At 41.3% G+C, this 20,283-nt stretch overlaps 1 protein-coding gene across 2 annotated transcripts; it reads left to right on the top strand.

Annotated features, from left to right (window-relative positions):
• The first annotated feature begins 746 nt into the window (after positions 1 to 746).
• Positions 747 to 19,308, top strand: ccndbp1 (cyclin D-type binding-protein 1). 2 transcript variants are annotated; one of them, XM_029682663.2, is made up of 11 exons: positions 747 to 883; positions 1,206 to 1,265; positions 1,401 to 1,480; positions 1,876 to 1,957; positions 2,855 to 2,951; positions 5,272 to 5,345; positions 7,665 to 7,741; positions 8,193 to 8,446; positions 16,463 to 16,523; positions 16,854 to 16,900; positions 18,846 to 19,308. In XM_029682663.2, exons 1-11 carry the CDS (start codon positions 796 to 798, stop codon positions 18,952 to 18,954), a joined length of 1,029 nt encoding a protein of 342 aa, XP_029538523.1. In that variant the 5' UTR covers positions 747 to 795; the 3' UTR covers positions 18,955 to 19,308. The 2 variants fall into 2 exon arrangements, with proteins under 2 accessions (XP_029538523.1, XP_064857738.1); XM_065001666.1 differs by lacking the exons at positions 16,463 to 16,523; positions 16,854 to 16,900; positions 18,846 to 19,308 and adding an exon at positions 14,427 to 14,607.
• Positions 19,309 to 20,283: the final 975 nt, after the last annotated feature.

The following is a 20,283-nucleotide window of genomic DNA, read 5'->3' as shown; positions in this document are numbered from 1 at the left end:
TGGCACCACTCCTCCAGGCTGGATGCCCACTTTAGCCCAGACCCTCCTGAGTGCAGGCACAGGTTGAACCGGGCTGTGGGTAAGCACTGGAGCTCTGGTGCATAGCTCCAGCACCTCTCCCTTCCGGCTCAATACCCACATTCGCCCGCACATTCGCCCAGCACGGGAGGAGCGCAGGCATAGAACATACTGCACCCTCCCAGAGCCTTGGAGACACAGCACTCAGCGCAGGATATCCTGGACTGAAACGGCCTACTGGAGACCAAACATGCTGGGCTGGCACGGTGACTTTTACTTGGGTTATGTTCTATTAAGGTATCTTTACTTTTACTCATGTATGAAGTACTAACCGAAATATGCAAATATATGCTAGAACGCGGCAATAGGATCTCGCTAGCGAGTAATTGGCTCTGCCCACTATGATTAATTTGCTCCGATTTGAAACGACAAGGCCGTGGTCTATCTTGGATAAGTTATAAACATATTTGACACAACTGTTCATTTGAATTACGTTTATTGTTATCTGGTTCATCAAAATGTTTATTGGAGCACCACCATTTGTTTTTTTTAATTGACAGAACTTCAGAGAAATTAGGCATATATGAATTAATTTGTTGGTTTACCGTTAGTGAAAGAAACTAATCTGATTGCAGTAACATGAGACTGCCCCAAGGTGGAGTCAGAAACCGAGTTATGATGGTGTGTCACTTATTTTCTTCCGACTGCCATTACAAAAATGTTCTAACTAATAGTTGTTCCAGAATAGCATGAAGTTGTGCGTGTGTACATGGTGCAATGAGTGCTGATAATTCTTGTGCGGACGTGTCGGTACCTTTACGGAATCTCCTAAACTCGGTCCAGTGTGTTCGAGACCGAGTAAAGGGTAGCTATGTGAATGGTGTTACCAGCTTTTTGTATTGATATGTTTACCATTTAGATAGCTTGCTTCAATCTAGAGCCATGTGATAGCTGTTGTTAGCTAGCAACATGGTGGTAACGTTAGCTAGGAGGCTAGCTTCGCTAACGTTAACAACACCGTTTTGATGCAGATAGCAAACATCTGAGGGAGCTAATTAAGGATAGGGTATTTTAGCTTCTCAAGTCTTCCTAGCTAGCTCACGGTTGCTAAAGCTATAATTAATTATATCATTAGCTAGCTAATTAGCATAATCAGATTGTTGTAACGTTGTTTGCTTTTTCTTCAGATGGGGAGTCCAACGAGTCCAATGGGGTGTTCAACCTGTCAAACTTCTGGGAAACGCTGAGTTGAGTTTTGCTTTCTTTAACACACAGCAAGATGTGTGACTCAATTGCACTGACATTTCCTTTTGGTTATCTTTCTAAGGCTTCGGTGATAAATTAAAAAAAGCTGTGAATAACGCTAACCCTCCAATCCCCAGTGCAAGCAGTGAAAGCAGCCTCACAGGAAGCCACTAAACTCAGCCTTGCCTTCTCTAAGCCTCCCTTGCCAACACAAGAGGTAAAACTGAGTTTACAAATGTTTAGCTAAGTAATATGGTTCCCCTCATCCATAATTATTGGCCCAAAATATTGACACAAACTACTGGGAAGCTGCCACCAGCGACAGGGGGATTGCTGACAGGCACTGCAGTCAGGCATGGAAGACCACGACAGTCAGTCACCCAATCGTGGTGGTCCATGCTTCAAACTGTAGATGAAAACACGTCAAACAAATCCCAAAACTGAAAGTCTGAAACCTTAACCAATCCCCCTCAACCCTTCTTACACTTTGCTGCTGCATTCCCCGTCGTCTCTAAAACATGGGCTTGAAGTTCAATTTTAATTGAGTTATAACCATAATGCTAGTAAACATTTTGTCATTAGTAAATGTTTCCACTTCTTCCTCCTCATCAGGATGGTGAGAAGTTTGCTGAATCCATCCAGAAGAGTGTTTTGGCACTATCCACTGTGTATTACTGGTTGCCCAAAAGCCATGGTAAGCTGCAGAAAGTGTCTGCATGTAGGACTGATATATGCATGCCTAGTTGGAATTATTACCCTGATCAATAAGGAAATACTCGGATTGCTTGAAGTCAACATAATATGCGGTGGTAAGAGTTCTCTTTGAGGTCAGTGTAGATCCACAATACAATTCTCTGGGGAGGTGGTGGGGGGGGGACTGAAGATTACAGAATCAGGTCTGTCCTATGAAATAAATCCCCAAATGTATTCTACAATATTTTATTTTCTCTGATATGCTCTGTGCATTGAACTGGCATGCATGATTGTTGCTGACACTCAGATATTCAGATGAAGGAAATTAAATAGTCTATAATATGCATTGTCACATAAATGTAGAAGGACAAACCCCATTCTTCAGCCTATGTATTTATAGCCACTATGCAGCATCAGTTGGGCTATAGCTTATAGTGCTTATTGCTAATGATGTAGATGATAATAGGCACATGGTCCAATATATTAAAATTATATCATTTTTACCCATATGTTATTGGGATCATTTCTGGAGGTGCAAATTTGAATTAATTTTGGTGTAAAAAGTATTCTCAGTCCTCAGTCAGTACATAAACATGATCCTGGAGAGGATCCTATGTAAGGGGACTGGAATTGGTCAAACTCGCAGTTTAATACATGTACAAAATTACCCTCTTTCTCTACAAGCATGATGGTCATAACTTTTTTTTACATGAAAGGGGTGGTTAACCTGGCCTCAGAAAATCAATCTCAGATCGACTTAACTTTCAGTTATGTTTTGTTGTTGCTTTAATCCCTGAATATGCCGCCCCCCAAAAAACAAACAGATGCACCCTATTGGTTTTTAGTTGTACTCTACGGAAGCTAGTTGTCTTAAAATTCTCTCCTACTCCTTGTGTAGGTATCACATTGAGGAGACTGGTGAGAGATGCCACAGCTGAGGTGCTAGATGGCATTGTGCAACTGGTGGACGTCATCGTCAGTTCCCCACTACAGAGGTAACACTGCCCACAGCCTTGAAACAATCTACGTTGTTATGCATTACAATGTTGAGGCTAGTTATTAGTTAGAATTTAAATTAAACCTTTTTTTACATGGCTATTTACTGTGCAGGATTTGTTATTGCCTACATCTGGAGTGCAGGAGTTTGGAATTGAGTAATTTTATGAAGATATTTAGTCAGATACAAAACATAAACAATACAATAATTATTTTTCAGGGTGTCCTTAGTTGTGTCTTTAGTAGAATTGATGCAGAGTCTTAAAGGAAAAGGTTCCCAATTGTTTTTCTCACATGTATTCATTCAACCCACTGTTAATACTCTCAGAAAATGTCATTGACAACTTATTTAAGAAATCTTACTTGAAGCTCTGTCAAGTGAAATGTTTCTTATTTGGCAATTGCCTTCAAAACTTGTAGTCTTTGCAGCCAACTTTGCTCGCTTTGACAGCATTTGGGTAAAGCTGGTGGACCAGTTTTGACGTTGAAGGAGTTGAGGAGGCTGCTTCAAGCTTAGTTGCACAAACAATAATTTTGTTACTAAGGCATGTGTATCGCTGTAGGTAATATGCACCCAGTGACAGTTTTCATGCCCTCATTTAGCTCGATAGAGGTGGAGGGATCAGGCCGCAATGCATTGTGGGAATCGAAGGCCTGGGAGACAGGCCAAGCTCGACGGTCGCGAGGACAAAATATTACGTTTTTTGACGGACAGTGGTCGTTATTCTAGATTTGCCTACAACATCCACTACCGTTCTTAAGTTTGGGGTCACTTAGAAATGAGTCAAGATCACTTTCACAGTCAAATAGCAAGCCGACATCTTATACTTATACTCATGTATAAAAAAAAAAACATTACCCTAGTAAAAACAGTTCTGTAGGAATGAGGTTTGTGCAGTAGGCCTAATATTATTATAGCATTTTGTCTATATGTCTGACCTGCCAATATTGTTCTTCTCAGACCATATTATTTCAGAACTTGAGCTTTGATGCAAAATAGATCCGTTGGTGTAGCAATTGCAAGGTACAGCTGAACATAAATTGAAATAATTAGCTTTTTTATTTTACTGGACTGATGGTCATGCTTTGAAGACAACTGCTCTAGAAAGAGCCCAGAGTTTCTGACTTGGAATGCCTAGTTGGATGACCGTTTTTGAGTTTCCAGTTGTGTTGAATGCACTGAATTCTGAGATTTGAGTTCCCATTTGTTTTGAACAAGGCATTAGTATCCACTTAACCACAGATCTCCCAGTATGCTGGGTTGGCGAAGTTTGTCTTTTCAGAAAAATTAAATCGTCCAAAATGGGAACACTTTGCCTACCCGGTGCGCAGGACTTCTGAATCAGGTGTGGCTACCACCAACGGTGCAACACAATAAAATAAAAAATTATGCAAGCCTTTATCGTTGGCTTTTCTATAAAAATGTTTGGTGAATCACTTGGGTGAAATTTGCCTTTTTAGCATGTCAACTATAGCAGTAAGCCGGTTTCGATCCAAACAGTTCAATGCAGGTTAATTACCTGACACATGGGAAAGTCAACACTGGGGTGATGGAAAAAGGAAATGTCAGTACAATTTCATAAATGCCGAAACACAATTTGTTTGTTCAACATGGTGGAATCTTTTTGTGTCAGTAAAATTAATTATGCGTGAAATGGCGATTGGAAACAGCTTTATGTGCAAATCACACAATGATATGTTGTGGTCCTCCCACTACTACTTGGGAAAGCATGTGGTTTATTAGGTAACAGATAAAATAAGTTATGAACTTCACAGGGTGGTGAAAGTGCACGGTGATGAGCTTGATGCTTTTTTCCAATAAATATTGAGGGTTCTGTTCTGGTGACATGACGATTGATGCTTGGCTGCCATTTGACAAAAATTATCTCGCTCTTAGTAGCGTCATCATTTAGGCTAGCCTACCTCCACTGTATCTGCGGGCTGTTGACCAGAGCGCATGTGCAAATACGGGAGTGGGGACATTTGATATATAATGCAACAGTTTTTGTGACAAAACCATTCGTAGAGTTGAAAATGCGATTGAAAACCATCTCAACTTTTATTTTTTTTATTCGGTACATGGGAATTTAACCGAAAAGTCATTTTTAATGTGCATTACGTCATCACACACAGCCTTTTATCCACACAAGTCAATTTCATAGAAACATCTCTGGTGAAAAATGTGCGTATTGTTTTAATGCAGGTTTTTGCATGAAAATCTGTCGCCAATTGGATGGAATCCTAGCTAGTGTGTCAGACAGGAGAATTATACAGTTTTATTGAAGGACCTACAATACTTACTAAAGCTTTTTTATTTAGTTTATCACAGGAACAGCTCCAATCTACAGGTGGGGTGTGGTCAGCGTGTGACCAGTTTGCACACTTACCAAGAGGTGAGTAAACTTTACAGAATCCATCTAGTTCAGCATGTACTGAAGGTTGCAGATAAAAATGACATGAATAGAGCTGGCATGATTGCTTACTGTACCTGTCAGATTGTGTGAACAAGACGTGTCTATTTCTATCTGAATGTTCCACAACGGTTTGCTCTGCTGAACGCAGCCCTGAGCCTCCATGTCCAGAAAAGTATACTACGAAGCAAGCTAGATCTATTCAGGGTTTTCTAAAGCTAGCCAGTTTCAGTTACCTTCCATTCCAGCTCAGGCTTCATACATACTACGACAGTGGAAATTGCTCGTCTGCCTGCCGCTAACTCTAGCAGACTTGTAACTGCGTGTGCATGTCACACCTTGCTAGTCGAACACCGAACTCTTCAGTAAGACGATGTTGAAACATCAATTAAGAAGTTTTGCAAATTCAGCAGGCTATCGTGTGAAATTGACTTTTAGAAGTGCCGTCTTTATTTTATTACTTTGGTGTGGTTATCAATGCACAAGCAGCTTTCTTCCCCACTAAAGTTTTACTGTGTGAAGTTTCCAATGCATTTGTCATTACTAAATGTGTAATGTGATAGGTATTTTAACATGACTTTTTTTAACACAAAAACGCATTTGATTTTATAAATATTTAATCACTCTTCCGCAAATCAAGTGGATGATGACGCAATCTTTGTAAGAGGGAGGGAATCTGATTTCATTGGTCCTCAACTTGCGCCTCTTGACACTTCATTCAGGTTAAATGTAATTAGCCCTAAGTTAGCCTACCCCGGAGCAGGTTAGATCTGAATGATTTGTTGCCATAGAAATGTACCTGTATAAAAGGTGAGCCAATTTCATGGTACCGGTCATCCTAAATAGAACTCAAAGTTGACTAAAATTGTCTCGCTAACTCCTCAACTTACATTTGTAGTACAGGGCTCTTTTAAAGCAAGAATCCTTAATTGTAGCAATAACAAAGTGGCCACCCTGCTTCTGTTTTAGTTAAAAGGGGATGGGCCTGGAGAAATGTAACACTTTTCAAATTCATAGACCGAGCTATGGAAGGAATGACTATTTTAAGTACTGTTTTGAGGCTAAACCGTTTGTTTACATTGTTTACATACATTGGAGTCAAACAAGCTGATATTTTGGGTTCATCAAAGCTCATGAGGCATTTAAGTATACAGTGCTGTGAAAAAGTATTTTCCCCCTTTTCTAATTTTCTCTTTTTGATTCTGAATGTTATCAGGTCGTCAACCAAAACCTAATATTAGATAAAGGGAACCTGAGTGAACAAATAACGATTACTTACTTATTTCATAAACAAAGTTATCTAACACCCAATGCTCCAGTGTGAAAAAGTAATTACCCCCCCTTACTCTTAACTGGTTGTGCCACCTTTAGCTGCAATGACTCCAACCAAATGCTTTCTGTAGTTGTGGGTCACTCTCGCGTTGCTGTGGAGGAATTTTGGCCCATTCTTCCATGTCGCCGTGTTAAAGCAGTTCTGCATTTGTGGGTTTTCAAGCATGAACTTCTCGTTTCAAGTCCTGCACATCTCAATTGAGATTAGGTCTGGACTTTGACTGGGCCATTCCAAATCTTCAAATTTGTTGCTTTTTAGACATTTTCATGTGGACTTGATTGTGTGTTTGGGATCATTGCTTTGCTGCGCTTCAGCCCCCATACGGATGGCCTGACATTCTCCCATAGAATTATCTGATTCAGAGCAAAATTCATGGTTCCTTCTATCAAGGCAAGTCGCCCAGGTCCTGAGGCAGCAAAGCATCCTCAAAGCATCACACTACCACCACGTGCTTGACCTTTCGTATAAGGTTCTTACTGAGGAATGTAGTGTTTGGTTTTCTGCAGGCATAATGGGACCCATTTTGTCCAAAAAGTTATATTTGACTCCTCTGTCCATGGAACATTTTTCCAAGATCATCCAGGTGCTTTTTTGGGGGAAATGGGTCCTATTATGTCTGGCGAAAACCAAACATTTCATAATACTTGGCTCTAGTCTAGAACATATTTTTCTGACAAAGATAAGCTGTGTAAGAAAAGGATAATACATTTTGATTGTCACCCAAGTAATCAAGTGTTTTATGTATAAGGAAAAACTATGCCAAAGCAATCCCCAACTGTGTACATTCTCATGTTAATACAGTATATTCATGTAAAAAAAAAATCTGTAGTGTATATAATGTCTGGCCCAGAGCCATAAATATACATGGTTAGGCATGCAACTGCTGGTGTTTTATACAGCCCTTTCTACAATCTGATTGTTAAGAAAACCATAGAGCATGTCTGTGCCTGTCGTGTTTGTCCATGCAGATAACCGGGCAGCAGTGCTGGGTGTCTTGGCCTCCTATATCGGGGTGGTAAAGGATGCCATAGAGGAGATGGAACAGGTGCCCTTTACTCTTTCACCAATGATGGCTTCATTTCAACTTCTCACCACATTTTCTTCAGGAAAATAACCCTTTTATAGTTGTAGCTACCTTAATAAAAATGGCTGTACACATTTTCCATGAATACATTAGCATTTTCATTGAGCTGAAAATGTAATGTCACCTTATGTTGCCATGTCGTCTGTCTCCATATGTCCCTTTTGTATCCTATACTTGTTCGCTTGGGTGTATTCCAATAATATATATATTTTTGAATTCTCCTGAAGTGTACACTCATTCATTACAAAGTATTGGATTTGTGGATGCTGGACTTTCCACCATATGTCTTGTACCAGTAATTTCCTTTTAAATCAGTGAAAGGAAGTGAACAAGTGCACACTTTCGGAGAAAGGAACAATAATTGTGACATAGCCCTAGTTTATATGCTCAAATCCCCTCTCCCTCCCACTAGGCACAGGCTGAGAGCCAGGATCCATTCAGTGATGTGTTGGATGACGAGGACCAGGACTCGCGGGGCAACCAGGACACATACTGGTCCGAGGAGGACCGCCAGCTCATGGCGCCCTGCCAGGGCCTGATGAAAGCATCTGCTGCCTGCCTGAGGAAGCTGTTGTCCGCCGTCAAGGCCAATGGCAACGTAAGCATGCCAGAGACTGTGGCGCAGCTGGACGACCTGGCCGATATCAGCAAGGAGATCAGCCCCAGGTAAAAGAGGATGGTCAAATCCACTACTAGCTCTTTCCTCACCTATGTATTTAAAGGGATGGATAAGTTAAGGCAGTTTAGTCTACATAAGTGCTTATTAGGGTGTAGAGCTAGGTTAGAGGGTTGATTTTGGTCTTCGGCAGATGACCTTGAAGGTGTCATCAAAACAGCTCTTTAGTACTTTGGTTTGTTACTAAGGGTGTTTCACTCAGCTAGAATGCTAGTAAAAGCTAGTCAGAGAACAAGTTATTCCATTTTGGTGTGACAGGACAAAATAGTGTACAGTGCAATTTCTAGCTTGTAACTTTACCACACCTAGTATGCGTTGACATGCCATAAAAACACTTGCTGAAAAGTACTTTATAGAGTATTTCACTTTGACAACAATTCTAGTCTAATGCACTTGTCTGAAAACGTTTCATGGAAACTCTACCCCTAGCCTAGTTGATTCACCCTCATCATATGAATCATCCATTAGAGAATGGTTGAATTACACTCACCACAGAGTTATGTTTGTATGTCGCCTGTATGTTGTGGAATATTCTAATCAATTGAGACATGTCATTTCTTCAAACAATCAACTTTATTCAATATTGATTAATTATTGCAATAATGAAACCGTCGACCCCACACTCCAAACTGTGTGTTGCCGAGTGCATAACTGATAATGATAAAATAGACATTATATAGAACTTAAAAGTGCTTAGTCAGTGCTGGTTCCAGTACTCTCATAAGCCACCGTGGTTCATCTCCTGATTATTTACACCGGATGTTGTTTTACCACCAACCCTAGCTTAGTTTCCCAGATGCCAGGATGATGAGACAATGAGGCGTTGTTCTCTTCCGGGCTATCTCAGGTCACACACACCACATCTTGTCTATGGAATGCAGTCTAGGTTTTTATCAGTTATTGTCAACTCAAGCTACAGTTGAAGTCGGAAGTTTACATACACTTAGATTGGAGTCATTAAAAATCATTATTCAACCACTCCACAAATGTATTTTTAACAAACTATAGTTTTGGCAAGTCGTTTAGGACATCTACTTTGTGCATGACACAAGTAATTTTTCCAACAATTGTTTACAGACAGATTATTTCACTTATTCACTATCACAATTCCAGTGAGTCAGAAGTTTACATACACTAAGTTGACTGTGCCTTTAATTAAACAACTTGGAAACTTCCAGAAAATGATGTCATGGCTTTAGAAGCTTCTGATAGGCTAATTGACATAATTTGAGTCAATTGGAGGTGGACCAGTGGATATATTTCAAGGCCTGCCTTCAAACTCAGTGCCTCTTTGCTGACATGGGAAAACCAAAAGAAATCAGCCAAGACCTCAGAAAAAAAAGTGTAGACCTCCAATTCTGGTTCATACTTGGGAGCAATTTCCAAATGCCTGAAGGTACCATGTTCCTCTGTACAAACAATAGTACGCAAGTATAAACACCATGGGTCCACGCAGCCGTCATACCTTTCAGAAAGGAGACACGTTCTGAACATACTTTGGTGAGAAATCAATCCCAGAACAACAGCAAAGGACCTTGTGAAGATGCTGGAGGAAACAGGTACAAAAGTATCTATATCCAGTAAAACGATTCCAATATCGACATAACCCGAAAGGCCGCTCAGCAAGGAAGAAGCCACTGGTTTATTTATGGCGGTTTTGGAGCAGACTACGGTTTGCAACTGCACATGTGGACAAAAATCTTACTTTTTGGAGAAATGTTCTCTGGTCTGATGAAACAAAAGTATAACTGTTTGGCTATAATAACCATCATTATGTTTGGAGGAAAAAGGGGGAGGCTTGCAAGCCGAAGAACACCATCCCAACCGTGAAGCATGGGTGTGGCAGCATTATGTTGTGGGGGTGCTTTGCTGCAGGAGGGACTGGTGCACTTCACAAAATAGATGGCTTCATGAGGAAGAATAGTTATGTGGATATATTGAAGCAACATCTCAAGAAATCAGTCAGGAAGTTAAAGCTTGGTCACAAATGGGTCTTCCAAATGGACAATGACACCAAGCATACTTCCAAATATGTGGCAATATGGCTTAAGGACAACAGAGTTGAGGTGTTGGAGTGGCCATCACAAAGCCCGGACCTTAATCCTGTAGAAAATATGTGGGCAGAACTGAATAAGCATGTGTGAGTAAGGAGGCCTACAAACTTGACCCAGTTACACCAGCTTTGTCAGGAGGAATGGGCCTAAATTCACCCAGCTTATTGTGGGAAGCTTGTGGAAGCTTGGCTTCCCAAAATGTTTGACCCAAGTTAAACAATTGAATGGCAATGCTACCAAATACTAATTGAGTGTATGTAAACTTCTGACCCACTGGGAATGTGATGAAACAAATAAATCATTCTGTACTATTATTCTGACATTTCACATTCTTAAAATAGTGGTGATCCTAACTGACCTAAGACAGAGAATGTTTACTAGGATTAAATGTCAGGAATTGAAAGTTTAAATGTATTTGGCTAAGGTGTATGTAAACTTCTGACTTCAACTGTATCTCTGGCAAAAACCCATTTCCTTGACCATAGCCCAGACTAACTGCGGAAAGCTGAAGTGGAACCCATCCCTTTACAGGAACACAGATCACAGGAACACAGAACTCAACAGAATAGAAAGGTCATACTATTTATTAAGTGTATATAATTGTCTATTAATATCAAAGAAATAAGGCAAATGCATAATTATCTCCCACACATATTAAAACCACTTATGCAGGCACACACCTACCGGTAAAGTCCCGTGCCAATATATCCTCAACACCGCATTCGAGGGCATTATCACTTTTATACACTGCTCCAAAAAATAAAGGGAACACTTAAACAACACAATGTAACTCCAAGTCAATCACACTTCTGTGAAATCAAACTGTCCACTTAGGAAGCAACACTGATTGACAATACATTTCACATGCTGTTGTGCAAATGGAATAGACAACAGGTGGAAATTATAGGCAATTAGCAAGACACCCCCAATAAAGGAGTGGTTCTGCAGGTGGTGACCACAGACCGCTTCTCAGTTCCTATGCTTCCTGGCTGATGTTTTGGTCACTTTTGAATGCTGGCGGTGCTTTCACTCTAGTGGTAGCATGAGACTGAGTCTACAACCCACACAAGTGGCTCAGGTAGTGCAGCTCATCCAGGATGGGACATCAATGCGAGCTGTGGCAAGAAGGTTTGATGTGTCTGTCAGCATAGTGTCCATAGCATGGATGCGCTACCAGGAGACAGGCCAGTACATCAGGAGACGTGGAGGAGGCCGTAGGAAGGCAACAACCCAGCAGCAGGACCGCTACCTCCGCCTTTGTGCAAGGAGGAGCACTGCCAGAGCCCTGTAAAATGACCTCTAGCAGGCCACAAATGTGCATGTGTCTGCTCAAACGGTCAGAAACAGACTCCATGAGGGTGGTATGAGGGCCCGACGTCCACAGGTGGGGGTTGTGCTTACAGCCCAACACCGTGCAGGACGTTTGGCATTTGCCAGAGAACACCAAGATTGGCAAATTCGCCACTGGTGCCCTGTGCTCTTCACAGATGAAAGCAGGTTCACACTGAGCACATGTGACCGACGTGACAGTCTGGAGACGCTGTGGAGAACGTTCTGCTGCCTGCAACATCCTCCAGCATGACCGGTTTGGCGGTGGGTCAGTCATGGTGTGGGGTGGCATTTCTTTGGGGGGCCGCACGCCTCCATGTGCTCGCCAGAGGTAGCCTGACTGCCATTAGGTACCGAGATGAGATCCTCAGACCCCTTGTGAGACCATATGCTGGTGCGATTGGCCCTGGGTTCCTCCTAATGCAAGACAATGCTAGACCTCATGTGGCTGGAGTGTGTCAGCAGTTCCTGCAAGAGGAAGTCATTGATGGTATGGACTGGCCCGCCTGTTCCCCAGACCTGAATCCAATTGAGCACATCTGGGACATCATGTCTCGCTCCATCCACCACAGACTGTCCAGGAGTTGGCGGATGCTTTAATCCAGGTACGTGGAGGCCACACTCACTACTGAGCCTCATTTTGACTTGTTTTAAGGACATTCCATCAAAGTTGGATCAGCCTGTAGTGTGGTTTTCCACTTTAATTTTGAGTGTGACTCCAAATCCAGACCTCCATGGGTTGATAAATTTGCTTTCCATTGATCATTTTTGTGTGATTTTGTTGTCAGCACATTCAACTATGTAAAGAAAAAAGTATTTAATAAGAATATTTTATTCATTCAGATCTAGGATGTGTTATTTTAGTGTTCCCTTTTATTTTTTTGAGCAGTGTACAATGGGTTACCAACATATTCAAATAATGATTGGCATATTTTCATTAGTGTTGTTTTGATGAATTTATTCATACTATTTCATCATTCCACAAGATATATAGTCCAGACACAAATCTAGGGTTGCTACCCAAACCAGCTTTCTATCGGTTCCGTTGCCAGATTTTTTGTTATTTTTCTATGGACACAACCCAGTGTTTTGGGATGCTCTGGATCGTGTACGAAAGCGTGTTCCAGTTCCCGTGAATATCCAGCAACTTTGCACAGCCATTGGAGAGGAGTGGGACAACATTCCAAAGGCCACAATCAACAGCCTGATCAACTTTGTACAATGAACTGATATTGTTGCATGTTGCGTTTTTATATTTTTGTTGAGTGTATTTATAGGACAGGCGCCTATCAGTAATAAAGTGTTTTTGGAGATTTTCTGCAGATAAATTATGAAAACATTTGATGACTATGTTGAATCATCACTGCAGGAACAATAGGTAGTGGAGAGAGCCTCATTCTGGTCCAAAATATGGTAAAATAAAGCAGATTGAAGGTTTTAAATGCAACTTGTATGGTATTACAAATTCAGCAAAAAAAGAAACTTACCTTTTTCAGGACCCTGTCTTTCAAAGAATTTGTAAAAATCCAAATATCTTCATTGTAAAGGGTTTAAACCTTGTTTCCCATACTTGTTCAATGAACCATAAACAGTTAACCTCTCTGGGATATGTGGGACGTGTCAGAGCACCAAATTCAAATAAATTACCATAAAAATCAAACTTTCATTAAATCACACATGCAAGATAGCAAATGAAAGCTACACTTGTTGTGAATCCAGCCAACATGATTTCAATAAGGCTTTTCGGCGAAAGCAAAAGATGCTATTATCTGAGGATAGCACCCCAGTAAACAAAAATAAGCATATTTCAACCCTGCAGGCACGACACAAAACGCTGAAATAAAAATATAATTAATGCCTTAACTTTGACGAGCTTCTTTTGTTGGCACTCCAATATGTCCCATAAACATCACAATGGTCCTTTTGTTCGATTAATTCCGTTGGTATATATCCAAAATGTCAATTTATTTGGCGCGTTTGATCCAGAAAAACACCGGTTCCAACTTGCGACTACAAAATATCTCAAAAGTTACCTGTAAACTTTGCCAAAACATTTCAAACTACTTTTGTAATACAACTTTAGGTATTTTTTTAATGTAAATAATCGATAAAATTGAAGACTGGGTGATCTGTGTTCAATACGGGAGGCAAACTGTAGCTAGCTTTCTGGTCACGCGCCTCTAACAGTATACTTCAAGTTACCCTCGTTCTGAACAGCCGTACTTCTTCATTACACAAAGGAAAAACCTCAACCAATTTGCAGTGGCAGACCACGTGTAACAACACCTGCACAGGATCGGTACATCTGAACATCACACCTGCGGAACAGGTACAGGATGGCAACAACAACTGCCCGAGTTACACCAGGGATGCACAATCCCTCCACTGGTGCTCAGACTGTCCGCAATAGACTGAGAGAGGCTGAACTGAGGGCTTGTAGGCCTGTTGTAAGGCAGGTCCTCACCAGACATCATCGGCAACAACTTCGCCTATGGGCACAAACCCACCGTTGCTGGACGTGCTCAATGGGATTGAGATCCGGGCTCTTCACTGGCCATGGCAGAACACTGACATTCCTGTCTTGCAGGAAGTCACGCACAGAACATGCTGGAGGGTCATCTCAGGATAAGCCTGCAGGGAGGGCACCACATGAGGGAGGAGGATGTCTTCCTTGTAACATACTGCGTTGAGATTGCCTGCAATGACAACGTTCACGCAGCCCGGATCTCAATCCCATTGAGCACGTCTGGGACCTGTTGGATCGGAGGGTGAGTGCTAGGGAACCACCAGAAATGTCTGGGAACGTGCAGGTGCCTTGGTGGAAGAGTGGGGTAACATCTCACCGCAAATCTAGTGCAGTCCACGAGGAGGAGATGCACTGCAGTACTTAACGCAGCTTGTGGCCACATCAAATCTATTTTAATTTTTTTATAAAGCCCTTTTTACATCATCTGATATCTCAAAGTGCCCCCCCCTCCCTTTGTTCAGGGACACATTATACTATTTCTGTCACATGTCTGGAACTTGTTCAGTTTGTCTCTTGTTGAATCTTATGTTCATACAAATATTTACACATGTTAAGTTTTCTGGAAAAAAACTTCTTTTTTTTTGCCGAGTTTATATTGATATTGGCCTACTGATTTTGATTAGTGTCAACAATGCAGTTAACTGCTGCTTTCTGTGCAGCAAAGCCCATGTTTAACACCTGCTTCATTCATCAATCATAATTGTAGTTCATGGGCGCCTGGATTTGTCCACACCCACTTTTCTACAATCTGGCGGGGGGTTTGCATTTTTAACACATTTTCTGCAATTCTGTGTTTCTCAACAGGGAATCCATGTTTATTTGACAGAAAACACATGTTTTCTTACATTTTTTTGCCACAAACTAAATCGAAACAGTAGACTAGTTTTCTGACTAGATTAATTATCTACCGTCTTCCCTCAAAGTCCCAACCAGAGATTTGACAGGTCTGAAATCTTACCAACTTTGTGCCTAAACTAGGGCTCTCCAACCCTGTTCCTGGAGACCTACGGTCCTGTAGGTTTTCACTCCAACCCTAAGCTCGCACACCTGATTCTAATAATTAGCTGGTTGATAAACTGAACCAGGTTAGTTACAACTGGGGTTGGAGCAAAAACCTACAGGAGGATAGCCCTCCTGGAACAGGGTTCGAGACCCCTGGCCTAGACGATATCTGAAACACTCTGAATTAATAAATGTTCAATAATTGTCATGTCTTTCTACTCAATAACACAACAAATTTGACCAAGTAATTCAAGTATTCAATAATCTTGCTGTTTATTTCAGATGGAATCCAATTACACCCCAGCCCGGAACTCCCTGGCTGGCTATTTTTTTTGATTTGGCTGGCTACTCCATATACTTATACTCCAAAACAAGTACAGACAAGCTGTTTGTGGCATAAAATATGTCGTAGTTTCTTCTGAATGCAATGGTGTAGCTAGTGTCTCACTACAATCAGACTGTACAGTCAGCTAAAAATGACATGCATCGCTCAAGAGATTAGATCCGGGGGCTATTGACAGATCTATATATAAGAGAAATGAAAAGTGCAGGAGCGGTGGTAACTTTCCCAAAATTCCACTGTTTTCTAGAAATGCCGGTTGGAATATTGCCAGAATCAGGAGCAAGTAATCTGGAGTCCAATGAGCAGGATTTCTTGGAATTTGGAGTGAATTTCTGGAATTTTGCAACCATAGACACAGCAACATTCAAGGAAACTGGGTTTTGGCATTACTCTGCAGAAGTTTAATAAATGGTTGGTTCCTAGTACCTCCAAAGCCCCTTGCCATCAAGTACATGAAGCAGCAAAAGTCATTTTTAAATAAATAGTGCACATTGGTAGCTAATTGGTGCACAATTAGGAAGCAGGCTGATACAACTACACTGAATGTCAGATATGCTCATGTAATGACTGAGAATAGTTTGTTCTCATGCTTGTGCATCATTAGCCAATGTGTATATAGTGCCCACACCAGACACTGACCTTGGGGACGAGGTCACAGTATATGATCGATCTAGTAATCTTTGCAATACGCTTAACTCAGGAACCAACACTTGTTTATGGGGTTGACCTTTGACTCTCTGTGTGCTTCCAGTGTTGATGACCTGGTACTCAGTCTCTACCCACCCATGGATTACTCAGGAGTGGATCAAAACGTAAGGCGCTTGGATCATTTGTATCAGACAGTGTATATAATTAAGTGATTGTACCTCAGTCATGACGAAAGTTGTGCTGTTTAATTGGAAGTGGTGGATCCAAATGAATAATAACATTATTTAAATGTTTTACTTTGTTAATGCTATTAGGATTTCCTTATTGAAAGGCTTTGTTGAAGTAGTTGATAGAGGAGGAGACAGACAACTTGGCATGTTGTATACATATACTTAAACAGAAAATAAATTAAGTGTGTTTGGGATGGCTTGTATTGTTAAAGCAACATTTACTTTTATGATGTTTCTTCCAAATGCCCTCTGTCTTCTTTCCAGGCATGTAAACTGACCGTGGTGCTAAAGAAAGTGTTGGATATCATCAGGTGTGTATAGAAGGGCCTGTTTGTCTGTGTGAGCCACGCAGACAGTGTTATGTTTTTACCTGTTGGCTACTGAAACATCCACTTGGCAGGGCTTATCTCTAAATTATTCTTAAGAAAAGACCTGATAGAACTGGCTTCTAATGTCAGACAGTACAGTCGTGGCCAAAAGTTTTGAGAATGACACAAATATTAATTTCCACAAAGTTTGCTGCTTCAGTGTCTAGATATTTTTGTCAGATGTTACTATGGAATACTGAAGTATAATTACAAGCATTTCATTAGTGTCAGAGGCTTTTATTGACAATTACATGAAGTTGATGCAAAGAATCAATATTTGCAGTGATGACCCTTCTTTTTCAAGACCTCTGCAATCCGGCCTGGCATGCTGTCAATTAACTTCTGGGCCACATTCTGACTGATGGCAGCCCGTTCTTGCAAAATCAATGCTTGGAGTTTCAGAATTTGTGGGTTTTTGTTTGTCCACCCACCTCTTGCTCAAGTTCTCAATGGGATTAAGGTGTGGGGAGTTTCCTGCCATGGACCCAAAATATCAATGTTTTGTTCCCCGAGCCACTTAGTTATCACATTTGCCTTATGGGAAGGTGCTCCATCATGCTGGAAAAAGCATTGTTATTCTTCAAACTGTTCCTGGATGGTTGGGAGAAGTTGCTCTCGGAGGATGTGTTGGTACCATTCTTTATTCATGGCTGTGTCTTAGGTGAAATTGTGAGTGAGCCCACTCCTTTGGCTGAGATGCAACCCCACACATGAATGGTCTCTTTACTGTTGGCATGACACAGGACTGATGGTAGCGCTCACATTGTCTTCTCCGGACAAGCTTTTTTCCAGATGCCCCAAACAATCGGAAAGGGGATTCATCAGAGAAAATGACTTTACCCTAGTCCTCAGCAGTCCAATCCTTGTACCTTTTGCAGAATATCAGTTTGTTCTTGATGTTTTTCCTGGAGAGAAGTGGCTTCTTTGCTGCCCTTCTTGACACCAGGCCATCCTCCAAAAGTCTTCGCCTCACTGTGCGTGCAGATACACTCACACCTGCCTGCTGCCATTCCTGAGCAAGCTCTGTACTGGTGGTGCCCTGATCCTGCAGCTGAATCAACTTTAGGAGACGGTCCTGGAGCTTGCTGAACTTTGGTGCCCTGAAGCCTTCTTCACAACAATTGAACTGCTCTCCTTGAAGTTCTTGATGATCCGATAAATGGTTGATTTAGATGCAATCTTACTTGCAGCAATATCCTTGCCTGTGAAGCCCTTTGTGTGCAAAGCAATGATGACTGCACGTGTTTCCTTGTAGGTAACCATGGTTGACAGAGGAAGAACATTGATTCCAAGCACCACCCTCCTTTTGAAACTTCCAGTCTGTTATTCGAACTCACTCAGCATGACGGAGTGATCTTCAGCCTTGTCCTCATCAACTCACACCTGTGTTAATGAAAGAATCACTGACATGATGTCAGCTGTAACCTTTTGTGGCAGTGCTGAAATGCAGTGGAAATGTTTTGGGGGATTCCGTTCATTTGCATGGCAATGAGGGACTTTGCAATTCATCTGATCACTCTTCATAACATTCTAGAGTATTCGCAAAATCCCATCATACAAACTGAGGCAGCAGACTTTATGAAAATTAATATTTGTCATTTTCAAAATTTTTGGCCACGAATGTACAATGGTAGCGGATGAGCTACAGTCTACCGAGAGCCATCATAGTTGTATGGAGGGAGCCAGCCATCACATTTCATGAGAGAAATAATGACTTAAGTTGCTCTTTAAATCACATCTCACTTAAACTCTGTCTCAATATTATTAGTTTTCCATCAAGGGGACCAGTCTGAGAGGATTTGATAAGTGGATGAACGAGGGAAGGAAGAAAATTATTGCTTTTTAGTGTACTCTACTTTGACACAGCCTTCTTGTCCTCCTCCCTCAGGGTGAGTCACGTGTGTTTAGAAGCAGACCTGAACTGGGTGCAGTTTCTGAATGGGGCCCTGGATCACAACCTACAGAAGATCAAAGCTCTGATTCAAGGCTCCAGCTAGATGAGTGGAGGGTGTGCGTGAGGTGAATGGAGACAAAGGTGTGTGTGTGTACACGTTTATGGAGAAAGGGTATGTGCACATGTGTGAAGAGGACTGTGGCCATCCTCTCTGACCCTGAGCTCAATGGACTTTGTTGAATGTTACACAAGTGCGTTTACTTCCCCCTTGTGTACACACACTATACATCATTAAGACAGCAGACATATTTGCAAAATGTAAAAATCTTGCTTCATGTGTGTATAAATATTTATAGATTAATTTTGGCTTTACCACTCATCTAGCTGGATGTTTTGCAGTGGCATAAGTCTGTTTGGAGATCTTTAATCAACAGGCTTGACTTTGCAAAGAACAATAGTCAAACTACAGTATTATACATTGAGGGAAAGCGATTTCTGTGTACTTCTGCTGCCCACTTTTTGGAAATTAGAATTTTTGCTGAATATTGTTCAACAATGAAGACCATGCTATAAAATATGATTTTATTAAATGACAATGACCGGCACTTTTGTAAATATAAAATAAAAGTAACTCGCCTTGCACTCAAACATGAGCAGGATTACATTTCAGAAGTGGTTCTCCTTATTCTTCACGAGGGCTTTACGGTCTCTGCCTGTAGACACCGGTCACATTGAGGCTTGCCTTAATATCTGTGAATTGGCCACTAACTTCTTTGGAGTGAAGGGCACCTGCACACGTACCTGATGCCCTGGTTTTAGCAGAGAAAATCTAAGACATGTACAAATTATACCTCCAAAATATTTTTAGACTTCTAAACTACAAACACACACAAGGTTGTGTGTAAAATATCACAGATGAGAGATCTCAAAGCTTTAACCACATGACCAATCCATGGATGAATGCATGTCCTTTCAAGTTTAGCCAAGAGCTCAATCTCTCATGGGCAGACTACATAAATGGTATTGTCAAAAGATTGAGATATGATAACTAATGAGCAAACGTAGTTCAGGTGCTCTGGTTTTCTGTCACTGGTTATTTAGACATAAGGATTGTGTGAAGGTAGTGCTGAAAGTGGGGGAAGGGATTTCAAGCGGGAAGTTTTTGGAAGGGGGGGGGGGTGTTGGCTGACAGTTTCTGTTTAGAGGGGTGGAGACTTCGCTAGTCTCGTTTAGTATTTCTCCTGCCAGAACCTAATCAAGCATCTGAGGCAAGCATCTGAGACTTTAGTTCTGGGTTTCCAAGATTAAGAGCTAAATTGGTTCCACATGGATATTTAGGTTTTATGACAAACTGAAACCTAGTTCGTAAAGCCATCAGAGAAGTGTCACATCCCACTGGGCACAAACTGGTTAAATCAACACAATTTGTCGA

Source organism: Oncorhynchus nerka, linkage group LG15 (genome assembly GCF_034236695.1).
Source record: "Oncorhynchus nerka isolate Pitt River linkage group LG15, Oner_Uvic_2.0, whole genome shotgun sequence".
NCBI lineage: Eukaryota > Metazoa > Chordata > Actinopteri > Salmoniformes > Salmonidae > Oncorhynchus > Oncorhynchus nerka.
This window is presented reverse-complemented; position numbering and strand designations above follow the sequence as displayed.